The sequence below is a fragment of the Capsicum annuum genome, chromosome 5 (genome assembly GCF_002878395.1).
Source record: "Capsicum annuum cultivar UCD-10X-F1 chromosome 5, UCD10Xv1.1, whole genome shotgun sequence".
Taxonomy (NCBI): Eukaryota; Viridiplantae; Streptophyta; class Magnoliopsida; order Solanales; family Solanaceae; genus Capsicum; species Capsicum annuum.
The window spans coordinates 215,896,392-215,913,645 of record NC_061115.1 but is presented as its reverse complement, the minus strand read 5'-3'; the positions used below and the strand labels follow the sequence as shown (position 1 = coordinate 215,913,645).

At 33.0% G+C, this 17,254-nt stretch overlaps 1 protein-coding gene across 1 annotated transcript in view; it reads left to right on the top strand.

Annotated features, from left to right (window-relative positions):
* LOC107853695 (protein PELPK1) overlaps positions 1-11,437 on the top strand; it is a gene marked incomplete at its 5' end in the record, with an annotated part of 25,174 nt that extends 13,737 nt beyond the window's left edge. Inside the window, 2 exon segments of the mRNA XM_047412758.1 lie at positions 10,568-10,608; positions 10,645-11,437. Coding sequence (XP_047268714.1) covers positions 10,568-10,608; positions 10,645-11,209 — 606 coding nt within the window.
* Positions 11,438-17,254: the final 5,817 nt, after the last annotated feature.

The window sequence follows — 17,254 nt, the reverse complement described above, 5'->3', positions numbered from 1 at the left end:
AATCTACAACGAGGTATGTAAAGCATACTCTAACAATGTTCTTTGGCATGAAAACACCAATGTTCCATCAAGTAAGATTCCGAGGTTGTCCTAAAACATGTATTGTTCTACGTTACCAACGAAGTTGTTTCCATCCTATAAAGTGTCAAAATGTTCATTGATATACCAAAAGGCTCTTATTTCATTATTGTGATATTGATGATTCTGAAACACATTGTTGATGTACCAATGAGTCTTTATTACATCGTTATTGTATAGAAGGTCTATTACTTGGTTCTTATTGATGTATCATTGTTTCAAAGTATAAAAAATGTGGTGGCGACCGAAATAACAATCTCAAAGATTAATTGAACTAAGTGATGGGAGTTCTCTCTTATCGGGTGGTATCCCAGGGGCATAAGCCTAGCATGGGTCGATCCCAGTTGATATGTACTGGAGGCAGCCTAATGGTCACAGTACAGTACAGTAATGATTACAAAGACGATAAGAACGAAGGTAAAGTGATTGAATAAATACAATGTACAGGTTGTCACAAGTTCTAGTAAGTGTGGTCCACTCCTATTACGACTTATTCACTTGTTTCTGATTTCTATTGAGCTCCTATATCATATGTGATTATTTACAGCTTTACATACTCAGTACATATTTCGTACTGACGTCCCTCACGGGGGACCTGCATTTCATGCTGCAGGCACAGGTACCTCAGCTCATACACCGCACAAGTAGGAGTCAGGTCATACAGCTATTGTTGGTGAGCTCCAGTTTACTTCGGAGCTTTCCGAGTCGGTTCCTTATGTTTTGTTATTATACATGAGTCATGTGTGGGCGGGGGTTTGTCCCGACCCTAGTTATGTCATGTATATCCTAGAGGCTTTGTAGACATAAGGAAGGGTAAAGTCATGGAAGTTTATATAGTGATGTTATATCTGTATATGTGGTGGCCCCGACGGCCAAGTATTATATATATATATATATATATATATATATTTGCGCGTGTTGTGCTGATACAGGTAATTAGATCCTTCTATATGCAACGAAGTGCTGTCCAATTTTTGGTGACATGTAAGTGAAAGTACAGGTATTTGAACGGGTTATCCCGGGTCTTCTCGGCTTCGGGCGCCAGTCCGGCCCGATGGGATTTTGGGGCGTGACAGTTTAACAACTTGTAAGTGCTCACTATTAGAAGTATGCATGAATTGACTGACCAGATTCACTGCACGAGTGATATCTGGTCTAGTCAATGTGAGATACTGAAGACTTCCAATAATACTCTTGTATAATGTAGCATTGGCAGAACTTCCTTTGGCTTCTAAGTGCTTCACCATTTCTTTCTTCTTGGTTGCACACCAGTGTGGCAGTCTAAGTGCTTGATTTATAGTTCTAGGCTCAATATATGCTTCACTATTTGTTGCTAGCAAGGCTATATGAGGTGCAATTTGTTTACTCTTTGACCTTATCACCATGTGATGTCCACCTGTACTATCGGATATTTGTACTTTTGAGGCAACTTTTGTGCTTTGAAGATATGGTGTTTCTCCAAGATTCTGCTTGTTCATTGTGTTGAACTATTTTGACAAATCAACTTCTGTTTGTACACCTGTAGAGTCTTGATCTTCCAAACTTTCATGATTCTTGTTCTCAGTATCTACGCTACTTTCTAGCAGATTATCATTAGTCTGATCACGATTGCTTTCTGATAGGCCATCATCTTCATCAATAATCAAAGCATCATGTTCACCAACATGTTCACCTATCTCAATCCATAGTGGAGGAGTGTGTGACACTTTCCCTAAATTGATAGCACTAGTTATACTTGAAGGCTCATCCTGCACATAAGAAAAAGACTCAATGAAAATAGCTAAGTGAGTGAAATTATTTGGAGCAGATTGATCTGGTTGGACATAGGGAAGTGCGTGTTCATCAAAGATCACATGTCTAAAGACAAAACACTCTCTTGGTTGATGATTGGTAGCACCTGTTTGTGTAGATTACTGTAACCAATAAACACACATGGATACGTTTTTGGTGCAAACTTTGTCTCCCCCTTGAGATATAGATAACACCTACAACCAAAGACCTTTAAACTTTTGTAATCTGGTGATGTTCCATGAAGCTTAACAAAAGGTATCTCATTTTTCAACACAGAGGATGGAAGTTTGTTCATTAGAAATACTGTTGTGAGAAAGGCTTTTACCCAAAGGAATAGAGATAGCTTGGCATGAAAAAGCAGTGTTAACGCAGTTTATACAAAGTGTTTGTGCTTCCTTTCAAAAATTCCATTCTGTTCAGGAGTATGTGGGAAAGACAATTGCTTGATAATCCCACAACTTTTGAAATGTTTGATGAACACATTATTGATGAACTCTCCACCACCATCACACAAGAAAATTTTAATTGGTTTGGAAAACTGTTTTTCAACCATTTTTTTAAACTTAAGAAAGACTTCAAAGAATTTAGATGTCCTTTAATTAGATATAACTAGGTGTACCTTGTATTATCATCAACACATAGTACATAGTATTTCCTATGCTGAGATGATGCAACAGGTGCTGAACCCCATAAATCACAATGAATCTTAATCAAAGGTTCCTTCTCAATGCAAATGAAGGTTTACTGCATTTTCCTAACTGGCATCTAGTACAGACAGTAGGCACTTTATTCCAAGTCTTAATATCTATGAATTTATTCCTATTCAAAAACTGTAAAGACTTTAGAGTAGGATGACTTAATCTAGCATGCCAAATCTAATCTGTCTTCTTCCGGTCTGAAGATACTGGCATGGCAAAAATATCATTTTCTTTCATTGCATAGAGTCCTCTTATCTTAGATTCCTTGGCCAGCTATTTCCCTGACTTCTTATCAGATTCATCAAACTCAAGTGTATAAGAATTGTCTTTTGCAAGATTACTTTAACTTGGATACTACTAGCATTTCCTTAACTTTTAAACTTGATTTGGTAGTGTTCCCAACATGTGTGATGTTTAAAAGTGATCCACTACCAACAATTATCTTATAAGTTCCGTTGTAAATTTTAAGATCACATAAATAACATACATAGTAGGATCATCAGTTATTTCCTGTAGATTGGTTGCTGCTAAGGCCTACGGGAGATCTTCTACGACCTGATAAGAGTAGTCCTATCTGTAGAAGCACTTAAGTGCAGTGTGGTTATTTCTACTACAAATTTGGCAAGTACCGGATGGATACTTGTTTTTCACCTGATTTGATCCTTGCAGAGTTTAGTGGTTTTGATCCTGTCTAGCAGGACTGAATCCTTTATCTCTGGAATTATAGTTAGAGTTCCCTCTATTCTGGTTGTAGTTCCCTCTCGATCTTTTACCTCTGCCTCTTTGTGCAGAGAAGGCCATATTATGTTTTTCCATCCTCCTCTTCTCTCATGTCAAAACCTCTAAGGGAATTGACAAACTGATTGAGAGTTGGATAGAGCGCCTTCCCAAGCATCACAGTTCTGAAGTCCAATATTTAGGACCCAAACATCTTGCAAAGTTGATAACCTTGCTATCCTCATCAAAAGGTTTGTGTATGGCTGCAAGGCTATCACATGCATATTCCTTTAAACCCCTTCAGATAATTATCAAGTTTCTTAGATCCCAACTGATGTTCTAGAGTTGGAATTCTCTCCTTAGTCATAGTTTCGAAGATCCATGTCCTTAACAATAATCTCTTTCATCCCAGTCACTGACCTCACTTGTCTTCTCCTCAATAGTTTTATCCTTTCCATCTGTGGCAGATGAGTTATCTTTATCTGGTTTCTCCTCCTTAATCAAGTCCGTGACCTTCATAACCTGTGTGAGTTATCTAAATCAAGTAGTTTATGGGCTTAAGATTGATTGGACAGACAGCAGTAAGATGATGCAATGAGGATGCTGAAAGTAATAAAGGTGTTGTGTATTTTGTATTTTTTAATCATCAGAACAATATAATGCCCTTTAAATAGGCAATGTAGGTGTACAAAATTGATCATCTTGTGATCATTAGAGACACAATATGTGGTATATTCATACCCAATCACAGAGTCCTTAGAATATGCAAGATTACGTTCCAGAAGACATGGAAAGCATTTGTGGTTTCAAACCTCCTCAGTTCCCGAATTCCAGCTTAAAGTTCCTTCATCCATGGGCGGACCGACTTGCGATTTTTGGGTGCTCGAGCACCCACTAAACTCGACGTAGGAGAGGTATAATTATATAAGAAACAGTGAAAAAGTGGTAAAATATATACAAAAGCACCCAGAGAACAAAAACATGGTTGGGTGCTCTGGCTTTAGACATAACTTTCATGTCTCCCATCCTGGGAACGAATCCCTTAACTGCATTGTTTAGTAAATTTTTTTTTTGAGCACCCACAACCTAAAAAAGCTGGGTCTACCACTGCCTTCATCTCACGTGGAATTTCCACCTCCGCTAGCAAAACCTCAGCGCGTGGTGCTTAACCATCTCTACTTGTAGAAAGACGGAAATGCACCTTCCGTGGTAGCGCTCGGTTCAACTAATACGTGACCGTGGTTCTATACAAGTCGATACAGAGGGCGTCTTTATGATGGATAGTCTTAAATAACTTTAATACTAGTAGCACAATATTAGAAGTCAAGCATGTTGGCTCATGGTTTTTGTAGTTAAAAGGCAAAAAAGGGGCAATAGAGGTGTAATCTGATCAATGATGTGTACCATTTGCTTTGCCATCTTTCTCATTTTGGCCACTTTTTGATTCTTTTTTCTTTCTTGATCTTATGTGTCTTTGCTTTCCTTGTTATTGCTCTATATAAATTATGGAAAACAACAAAAACTTAGGAAAGAAGTTGAGTCTAGCGCGCTAAAGCTCCTGCTACGCATAGTGCGCTGAAGTTTCCTCTATATGGATTACTTTGTATTTCTGCCGAAGATTGTTTTCACAGCTTGAACTCGGTGGTCATATGGTGGCAATTTTACTGGTTACGTTAAGATCCCCATCAACAACAATAACATATCTATTATTTTTTTAAAAGTTGTTTGTTTCTTTGTTATTGCTCCATATGGATCTATGAATGGGGTTCGGGGAAGAGTTAGAACGTGAGGATTTATTGTAAGCAGTCTTACTTTGCGTTTTTGCCAGAGACTGTTTTCATAGCTTGAATCCGGTGGTCATATGGTGGCAAATTTATCGGTTACGTTAAGATCCCTTCAACAACAACAATAACATATCTATTATTTTACATAAAATCTAGACAAAAAGATCAAAAATCAATCAAAAAAGGAAAAGAAAAGAAAAAGCTTTGAGGCAAAAACTAATCAAATTGTGTCGTGTCATGCTATGGAATAGGCTCTAAATAACCAATGTGAGTGAGTGTAAGCTTCGTTGTTCGAATACGACTGGTGCTGACCACAATAGATGCTACCGTGGTAGCAAGAGAGGACAAAATATGTTGTCCGAATACGATTGGTGCTGACTATATTAGATGCTATCGTGATGGCAAGAGAGGACAAACAGTTACAATGGAGAGGTTCTCCAAATACGACTGGTGCTGACCACACTAGATGCTACCATGGTAGCAAAAGAGGACATGTGGTGACAATTGAGAGATTATCCGAATACGATTGATGCTGACCACACTAGGTGCTATCGTGGTAGCAACAGAGGTCAGATGGTGACAATTGAGAAGTTGTCGCTGAGCATTCCTAAAAGAGAACGTACATACAATTTTAGCTTATTCAGATACTCGAATTATGATTTGTTTTAATTGAGCATTCGAACACATAAAATATTTATATTAAACACTTTGATTTGAACAAAAAGTAACATATACAGTATATCTCCACAAAGTAAGTCTAAGAGGCTGTTTTCAATAGACCCTCGACTCAAAACAAAATACAATCTAGAAAAAGCATAATATAAGAACATGAAATAACAGATAGCAACAAAACAATAGTTAATATCAAATTTTAACAGAAATATCTAATAAAAATATTTATATATATATATTTGATAAAAGTAAATTATAATTTAAATATTAAAATAAAATTTACTCATATATTTAAGTTCAAGTTGAATGATATATTATTCAGCCAACATTTTTTTTCTGTTAAGATTATGACAATATGAAAAAGACCAGTGGGGGCCATTATTATTAATTATTCAGAGTTTCCATTAAATTGATTCCAGACATTTCATTTTCATTTGCTGTTAATTTATGTGATGATTATTGATAAGTACAAAAAAGATTATTTAAAAAGTCTTTTTTATTATAGAAATTTTTGATCTAAAATAAAATATAAATATTTTTTTAAAAATAAGTAATTTACCTATGGGTACGTAAATGAAAATTTTAAAATAAAATTATTTTAAATCAAAGAATATGACATTTAAAGAAAAGACAAAATATTAACATACGCTTTAATAACGACATATGAATCTGAGTCTTAATTTAATCCCAAGAACGAATAAACTTTTAATCGAGAGTGATTCTCAATCGAAATTAGTCTGACCAATAAATTTCATATACAAAATAATTATACCAAAATAAGAAAAAATTTTAATTCTCCAATTTTATTTTATTTACACTTAATAGTGATGATCTTGTTAATTGCATTAACAAATTTTAAGAAAAAATGAAACAGAAAAATAATTAAAATGGTGTTATGTAGATGCACCGACAAGAAAAATAAGGAATAGTATACATTAAAAAATTGGTACATTAAAAAAACATATATGATATATTTAATGATACCAAACTTTTAAAATTCTTTATGAGTATATTTTTTGTTTTTCGAAAAAGAAACTTTTTCTTCTTTTTCACTGGAAATTATATTTCTAATTTATTGGTTCAAATAATAGATACACTTTTTACTTGAGTTCGAAGCTTCTAAGCAAAAAGTTATATATTGAGAATATAATTTTTTTTTTAATAGTATTAATGTAGTTTAGTTTATAATAATGAATCTACTATTCTTTTATTATATTACTACTAATTAATATTTATTGTAAAATATATTTATATTTCATATAAGTGATTTGATTGTGTACGGAGAAAATATTAGTTAGCTCATTGATATATATTTTTCGGTCAAAAATTTACTCGACGTTGAAATTAATTCCAAAAACTCTACTCAAACCGCTAAGAATTGTAGTGGGATGAACAAAATGCTCTATTTTTAGTTAGAGATTTCAAATTTAAAATTAAATATTAGATATGAAAAAGATTCTAATTAAAAACACTTGTTATTTTAATACTATGCAACAATATAAATATAATTTAATAAGTTTATATATGAATATCGAAAAAAAAAATTTATTCTTGATAACTTTTCTTTTAGAATGAGACTTCCCATGTGCAATGTTCAATCCTTTATTTAAATGATTTGGTACTACAATTCTATTATTTGTACTGTCCAAAAGTGACTATAATTTTTCGATCATCTTTACTTATCTATTTTTAAATTAACATAAAAATAAAAAAATAATAAATAATAAAGATAATTTTATCATATTAGTCTTTCAATATAATAAATTAATGCTTTAAAAAATACATTAAATAACGAATCGTATTAAATGATAAGAATAAAATGAATAGAAATAGGTAAATTATCTATTGATTTAGAAAATATTACTGGACATCTCAAAATAGAAAAATAAACAAATAAAAATAAGCGAAAGAAGTAGTAACTTAACCTAACTGTAACGACAAATCGATGCAATAATCTTTTTTTGCTATATACGTACGTTTTGAAGAAAAATCGAATCATATTAAATTTATCATACTCAACTATTTTGTATTTTTGCAAAAAAGTCATTTTCATGATTCGAATACATTCAGGTCACATGTATGACTAACTTTTATAGTTGCGTTGTCAAATTCTCCTTATAAAATTGCGTTTATTATAAGATAATTATGCATTTTAATTTTATACAAGTGTTTTCTTTTCATATGAAAATTGATTTTTTTTAAACAAAAGATTGTAATATAATAAGAAATTTAAAATATTTTTATATGAATTATTAAAAGGTATTGAGAATTGACCATACGCAAATCTCAAGAAACCACCAAATAAGGGTTTAGTTTGGCATACCATGTGGGGTTTGCATATTTCCATTAATACACTAACCAAACTAAAGCTTTATTTTCCATATAAAGTGCGTTTGGTATGATGAAAATTATTTTTTTATTTATTAATTAAATATTAAAAATATTTTTTAAAAAATATTTTTCACTCACTAATAAAATATAAGAAAATAAATAAATAAAATTTTTTTTCCATACCAAACACACCCATAGCCTCCACCTTTCTTGTACTAGTACTAGTACTATTCCTAAAATGTCAATTTGATGCACTAAAGTGTTTGTTATGGGTAGGGCAGTGACAGATTCAGAATTTGGGAATTGTGGGTGCTCGAGAGGTTCAAATACGTATATTACTGTTCAAAGTTTTGAGTTTATGGTTGAAAATTAAAGCAACTATCTATCTTCTTAGTTTTACTGGGTGCTTTTCTAAATCTCGTATCAACTTTTATGTATTTTTTATATAATTATATCTAGTTTATCTCGAATTTAATGGGTGTCGAAGCACCAAAAAGATGGTCATAGGCAGAGGCAGAGTCAAAATTTCAACTAAGAGGGTTCAATATTCGACGAAAAAATAGTCAAAAGGGGTTCAACACCTACTATATATATTTGAAAAAAATTTTAATCATACATAAATAGTAGTGTAGTTTTTCGTCGAAAAGGGATTCAGATGAAATTCCTAGCCAAAGGCTGGCTTCGCCCCTGATCATAGGCCCGCCCCTGGCGTAGGATCCGAGAAATGGTTCGATCACAATAGCCTATTATACATAATCTTATTTTATATTTTTATAAAAAACTATTTTCAATAGTTAACCAATGACGTTTTAATTACATGACAACAACTTTACCAATCTCACATCCTACAAAGTTTTTGCTTTAGAGACAAAGGTATGGAGAAGTGGGACTATCAAAGCCATATCACATGCATATGGAGAGTACACTATTAGCAATTAATGTAAACCAAACTAGGGTTTAAATTTCAACATGAATAATAATGAAAATTACTATATAAATTATTTTTCAATATTTTATTAAACTTTGGTATAATTTACCTAATATTTCTACCAATAAAAAGGAGAAAATACCTAATGATCTAAATGATTGTTATCTAATTGCTGGTGAATATTTAAAAATTTATCATAATTATTAATTATACCACCAATCACTCAATATGTTGCATTAAACTTGCTTTATTATTTAATATTTATCGATATTATAATTCTAAAAATAGTCTAAATATAACATATGAGAAACATAAAGATACTATAAATACAAAAATCAACCATTTAAAATCAAAATCAAATATATTTATTCAAATAATACAAGAATCAAAAATCAGAATTTACTAATAATAGAAAAAATAAAAATTCTATTATCCATATATATATATATATATATATATATATATATATATATATATATATCAATTATTTTTATATATATCAATTATTTTTATATAGCCTCCAATTCCTACCCCACCACTACTACCAATAAAAGTTGCCAATCTTGATGATTTCATGAATTTTAACTTTATATTATACACACACTTTCTCCATCCTAAGCCATCTCTCCATCATTCATATTCACACTATAAAACTAAACTTTTTTTTTTCTTTTTCCATTCCCAAATTCCCCCAAAACCATATGTTAGTTATCACCAAGAGAATTAATTCAATAAAGATTCTTAGTACTTCTCAACTATGGGTGGTGACAAAATTGAAAAGGTATGTATGTATATATTTTACTCTTTAATTTTCCCTATAGGTTAATTTTAAATTATGTTGCTCGAATTCTTAAAAAATATTGAAGATACATGTCAGATTCTTTTAAAATAGTACTACAATTTTAAGGATTTGACATGTATATGATAAGAGTGGACCTAAAGATTCGACAGAATTCAGTAACTTTAGCTTAAACTCTTGAGTGCCATAACAATTTTGGAGAGTTCGAGCAAGATAGATTTTTAGAAATGTGATTGAATTATTGTACTAATTATATATGTGAAATTATGTTATTTGACTAATATATATATATATTAATCTACTATTTACTATTTATTTTTTGTTAAATAGATTACCATAATGGTGCTAAAGGTTGATCTTCAATGTTCAAGTTGCTACAAGAAAGTGAAAAAAGTTCTATGCAAATTCCCTCGTGAGTATTTTTTTGCAACTCTTAATTTTACAATTTTAATATTTTTATATTTCAATGAATAATGAGGATATTATTGTTATTATAAGGACAAAATATGTGTGGATGAAAATTGAGTTTTTTTTTTTTTTTTGGTGTTTAATATTTTGGACAAGAGAAATTCGAGACCAAATATATGATGAGAAGGCCAATATTGTCACTATAAGTGTATTGTGTTGCAATCCTGAAAAGATTCGTGACAAATTGTGTTGTAAAGGAGGTGGAGTGATCAAGAGCATTGAGATCAAAGAGCCCATAAAGCCCAAAGAGCCCGAAAAGCCCAAAGTAGTCGAAAAACCGAAGGAGCCCGAAAAGCCCAAAGTGGTTGAAAAACCGAAGGAGCCCGAAAAGCCTAAAGAGCCTGAGAAGCCGAAAGTGGTTGTGGTGGAGAAGCCAAAAGAACCTGAGAAACCTAAAGTGGTTGTGGTCGAGAAGCCTAAAGAACCAGAGAAGCCCAAAGTGGTAGAGAAGCCCAAAGAGCCCGAAAAACCCAAACAACCCGAGAAGCCCAAGGAGCCTCCAAAGCCTAAAGAACCAGAAAAGCCGAAGGAGGTTCAGAAGCCCAAAGAACCTGAAAAGCCTAAAGAGTCCGAGAAGCCCAAAGAAGCACCTAAACCAACACCGGTAGCTCCACCTCCACAACAACCACAACCGCAACCACAACCACAGTTTCCGCCAGCTCCGGAGCCAGTGATCGTGATGCCAATTCAAGGATATCCACACCAACCCCCTCCAGGATACTGCTGCGACCAATGTTACGGAGGCTATACCGGGGGCCCGTGTTACCACGATTGGTATGGAAGACCAGTCCAACCACCTCCACCGGCCCCATGCTACGATACATATTCGTATGGATATGGGCCCGGGCCAGGCCCGGTACCTTATGGACTCCCAAAGGGTTGTTATGTGAACAAATGTGATTACTTTAGTGAAGAAAATGCATCTGGATGCTCAATTATGTGACCATGTTGGCCCATTACTAGGGCCCATAGGCCCAATTACCTTTCAATTGGGCCTCCTCACCAAAAGTCCAAAACAAAATTTGGATTTATCTAGCTATCTTTTTTGTATTTCATTGTTGTATATAGAAAAAAGTTGATATGAGGGAATAATTTGGTGACCAAATTATTGGTTAACTGTCTTGTGACATAATGCCTTTAAATGATTAGTAATAAAACACTTTCTTAATCATTTTTTCTTTTTCATAATATCATTTTCTTGATGTTGTTGATATTAATTTGGTGCTAAAAATGTAGTTGTTGATTTCATCAATTTTTTTCTTTTATTCAAAAAATTGACTGACGAAAAAAAAAATGTAGTATTTGATGGTTTTTTAAATATGGTTAAGATTAATTGTATCATTATTCGCTTTTAAGTGACACTAGTATATCTTAATAATTGAAGTTTTCATCATTACACCTTTTTCGATGTAACGTAGAACACTTCATGTATCGAATTATTATTATATTTAATAATTGAAACTTTTTAATCATTTCAACTTTTTGTTTGATTCATATCCCCATTTCTTTTCAATTGTAAATCAAGATTTCAACATAAATGCCCCACAAATGGACATTTAGAAGACGACATTCTTCAAATATTTACATTATTAACTATTTTGATAAGGTGAGGTTGATTAAATGTCAAGAAGGGCAATGAAAAGGCTTTAATATAAAGTTAACTATATTGGCTTCCACCTTGCAAAACATAGCATGGTAGTCCAATTAACTTTTTATATATGGACAAAATGATGAACATTGGAAAATGGACAATTGATTAATTAAAAGTATGTAGGGAACTTCTTATCCAACTTCAATTTTTGACTTCGGAGAAGAACTCGACCACAAGACACTATTGTCCGCAGCCTCATCTTGCATTTTTGCAAAGGGTTGTTCACGGCTTAAACCCGTGACCTCCTGATCACATGACAACAACTTTACCAGTTTGTAGCAATCAATGGATCTACACATTTGAATCATATGATATACACATGCCATAACAAGCATTTACAAGGAAACAATGGATATACACATTTGAATCATATGATATACACATGCCATAGCAATTCCATTCTCCCTGACCTACCTAGGAATGGTTGTAAAGATACGATACCTGGACTTAACTTAATCTCAAAAGCTAGTTTATAAGAGTAGGATTGCCCAAGTCGATATTAGCAAACCACCGGTTCATTCTCAAACCAATGTGAGACTCTTACCCACTCTAACAAAGGTCAACTGTGTCATATCATGCCCTGGTAATTGCATTGGTTGCTTACCGGTAAGCATCTCAAGTAGTAAGACACCGAAGCTGTTGACATCAACTCCTTCACCTCACTAATACATTGAGATCATCGGTACATTGCAGATATGAAAGCTGAATCAACGATGCTCACCAACTCTAGCCGCGAACCTTGTCCTCACCACCAGGGGCGGATTCAGGATTTTCAGTGAGGGGGTTCAGTAGTATTTTAAATATGAATTTTTCTTCTCTAAGATAGCGCGAGGACTAAACAACATCTTGCATGCTCACCACATGCTGCATGATGTAGCATGTCCAAACAGACTTAAGTAACTCTGAAGTGGTGCATATTAGGATGTCACATAGAGGTTTTGTATAGTATAGTTGTTCTTTGTTTTTCTGCTTGCTTCCTCACACTATTGTAGTCCAAGTTGCAATGACACTCCAAAACTGTTGCCGCATCCGTGCCGGATCCTCCAAAAAAGCACTACTTTTGAAGAATCCAATATACAGCCGATGACATTTTTGAAAAGTTCGAGCAACATAGATAGATTGTAGTACTTTATTAGTTGTGTGCATAAATTATTAGGTCTATACAACTTCGAGAATTTTGTTTTCCTTTCATTCCTTTGTAGTTCGATGTCATTAGTTTTAGTGCTTGTAAATATGTTATCCCGATCAAATGTAGTGTTTACTTTTCCTACTCGATATACATAGATTGATTTTATACGGGTTACACACATTAATTATATATCTACTGGTTATTTTTAATTTAAACGATTTGATAGATGAGTAAGATGATCGCCAAGTCCTCCCCTCGTATATTTACCACTTAATTATGATTAAATAATATCTCTCTCTCTATAGTCGTAATTTAATTTAAATGCTAAAGTTAAATCATGTACAGTATTTAATTCGAACAGCAAAATCAATTATTTTGATTATGTATTATTTTTCTGAAAATAGATACTGGAATATATCTTTTCCAGTGACTTCTATACTCCTCCAGACTAATTTAGAAAAATATTTAATTGAAAGGATAACATGTCAAATCAAACATAATTCAACTAAAAGAACTCACTATATTATTATTATTTTGACCAGGGTCCAAGTTACAGGACCTTGAAAATTAGTAACATAATATGAAGGGACTAAAAAGTGTTATGAGATGTTCTTGAGCTTCAGGTCTATTTTTTTTTTTAAAATTATTACGATGATGTTTGAATCACCTTATGCATATTTTAATTTTATATTTCATCGGATAATTATTATATCCATCAACATAAATATTGTGTAATTTTACGTACAAAGATTTAGACATATCAGAGAAAATCACTATCCTTTTCTATTTTTTTTTTAAATATTATATCGACGATGTTTGAATCAGCTTATGCATATTCCAACTACATATTTCATCGGATAATTATTATCTTCATCAACATAAATATTACGTAATTTTACTTACAATGATTTAGATATAAGAGAGAAAATCGCTATCATTTCATTGCTTTTAAGATTTGAACCCTGATCTCAATGATTTTCACGAATGAGAAACTTGTTGTGATTTTCTAGTCTATAATGAAATCTAAACCCTAATCTCCCATCAATTAAATTGGTGAGAAAAAATCACTACTATTCATGTCTCTGATGAAATTCAAACCTTAATCTCTAGTGATTTTTCATATTTCTACATATTAATTACAATAGGCTACACCTTTTATGGCATATTTTCAGTCCTAATTTCTTCTTTCATTTTTCTTATGAATTCTTCAATCTTTTTATTGAGTTCTTCTGTGCTCATATTATCTTCATTTTCTTCTTCTTCTACCATGCTTTTGATGCCTGCTTTAGCAACTTGCTGGAGGTCATAACATAAATCGCTTTCTTGAACTTGCATGCCTTCTGCCGTTTTTTCTGATAATAAACATGTTGTTTCTTCTACCACGGTCTTGGTGCTTGCTTTAATTTGCTGGAGATCGTAATATAAATCGCTTTCTTGAACTTGTATGCCTTCTACCGTTTTGTCTGATAGCAAACATGTTGTTTCTTTCACCACGCTCTTGGTGCCTGCTTTAGCCAGCTGTTGGACGTTAAAACATAAATCGCTTTCTTGATCTTGAATATCTTCCACCGTTTTGTCTGATAATAAACATGTTTCTTCTACCACGCTCTTGGTGTCTGTTTTAGCAACTTGTTGCATGTCATAACATAAATCGCTTTCTTGAGCTTGCATACCTTTTACCGTTTTGTCTAATAATAAACATGTTGTATCTTCTACCTCTTCTTCGTTCACTTCTACTTGTTCATCATAAAATCCACTTTTAATTAGCACATCTTCTTGTTTATCATAGCTACAACAACTCAAATTCTTGGCAAGAAATACAAGTATACTATTACATATTAAAAACATGTATTTCCTATCAAAGACATATGTAAAGTATGGGAAAACAAGAGTTGACGAGTGAAGATTAAAGGTGAAAATGAATGAGAAATCATATGTGTAAGAAAGAAGCAAAGATATGAGAGATATTGGAAGTAGAAATTGCAAAGTTTTTATCAATTTATTGTGTATATTATATGGTCTTTTAGCAATTTCAATCATTTGGTTTGAATGTTGATGAAGATATGTATGTATATGTATTGTATTTTGGAACTTGACTTGATGAATTATGTATATATTCTATGGTCTTTATATAGAGAGATTTTGACACTACTCTCAACAGTCTAACAAGTTCACAATAAAAATAAAGGGAAAATAGTCAGCCATATACCTAAATTTTGGTGAAATTTATTGTAACACGCCTCAACTTTGCGGGGTCCTATGACACCTCTCGACTATTTATTACCGTATTTTTGTGATATATATTTGTCCAACTGGACCACTTCAAACCCTTACACGCTAGTGCGCGTGTTTCACGCAGTGGTCCAGCTGGGCAAATATATGCCACAAAAATACGATAATAAATAGTCAATGGAGTCATAGGATCCTTGTAAAGTTCAAGCGTGTTACAATAAATTTCATCAAAATTTAAGTACATTTTCAACCTTTTTCCCTAAAAATAATTGTAACTTCTATTCTTTTTTATTATTTTGATCAATATGAAATGTGTTTATGCATATATACTGATTGTCCACCAAAGGACATTATTGCACTCATTGCACTCAGTAACGTGACTTAGTGATCAATAAAGTGAATTTAATATTTTACTTGAAATGCGTATTTATCGAAAATATACTCTACCTTCACAAGATAGAAATAAGATATTCGTATACACCATCTTCTCCGGACCTTATTTATGGATGGAAAAATGATATAAACATACGCCTTAACTTACCATATTTACGCAAACCCCCATCATTACTATTGTTGTTGTTATCATTGTTAGTACAATATAATAGCCATAAATGCTTAATGCTTCTTGTTATAAATAAATTCTCACTAGTACTAGAGATTTCTCTAAATAAAATATTGGAATATTATTGAGGGATACTTTGGTTCATAAAAAACTTTGGGGGAAAGTGGTGCATGTAGGAAGTCTCTGGTGTTTTTGCTGAATAAAGAACCAAAAAGAGAACAAAAAAGTTGGATTCTCACCTAAATCCACCATGACTTCATGTATATTGTGCTTTAGGTGATGTTTGTTACGACACACTCCAATTTTACGAGGGTCATATTATTTTCTGAACTAAATTTTAACATATTTTTGTCCTCCTTTTTAGTTGACATGACGTGACACCTTTTATCAAATTTTTTAGCTGACGTAACACCTTTGACGTGGACTTTGTTTTATGTAATAAATGTGTCATGTCAGCACAGAAGAGTGACAAAAATACATTAAAATTGAGTTCAGAATGGTAATAGGACCCTTGTGAAGTTAGAATGCATCATAGCAACTTTGGTCATATTTCAGGGGTGTACTGGATGCTTATCCTTAAATTTGATGATCTTTAAATTTTCCTTCTGTTGCTTATTTGGAAGTGGAGTATTGAAATAACTGATAAAGTTATTGTTATGTGACAAGAAGGTCACGAGTTCAAGTCTTCAAGTCGTGGAAGCAGTCTTTTGCAGAAATGTGGGGTATAGAAATGTGGGGTAAGGTTACATACGATAAACCCTTGTGATTCGTCTCTCCTCCTAACCCTGTGCATAGCGAGAGATTTAGTACACCAAATTATCATTCTATCACTTATTTAATAAAAAATTTATTGATCAAAGTATCCCTTTCTGGATTTAATTTGTCCTTAATTTTAGCATTCTGCCATTTTTCCCCCTCAATCCATCTGCCAATTCTGTCATTTTGAGAATTCAAATAATAATTTGTTTTTAATCTTTTATAACAAAGAAATTTGAAAATACTTGTAAACAGCAGATTTTGATAAATCTTTTGAGGCCAAGGAAAAGAGAAATCACTAAGAGGCCACAATGTATAAATTTTGATAAAGTTGTTGTGATGTAACCGGAAGGTCACTAGGTTTGAGCTATGGAAAAAAAAAAAAACGCCCAGTGCACTAAAGCTCCTACGGAAGAGCCTCACCACAAGAGTGTATTGTAATGCAGCCTTACCTTGCATTTCTGCCGCTGCTTCCAAAGCTTGAACCCGTGACTTTCTGGTCACATGACATCAACTTTACCAGTTTCTCCAAGGCTCCCCTTCGAGCTATGGAAACAACCTCTTGCCAAAACGAAGGGTGCAACGGCACACAATCAACCCTTATGGCCCAACCATTCACCGATCTCCCACGCATGATAGAAGCTTAGTGGACCGGGTT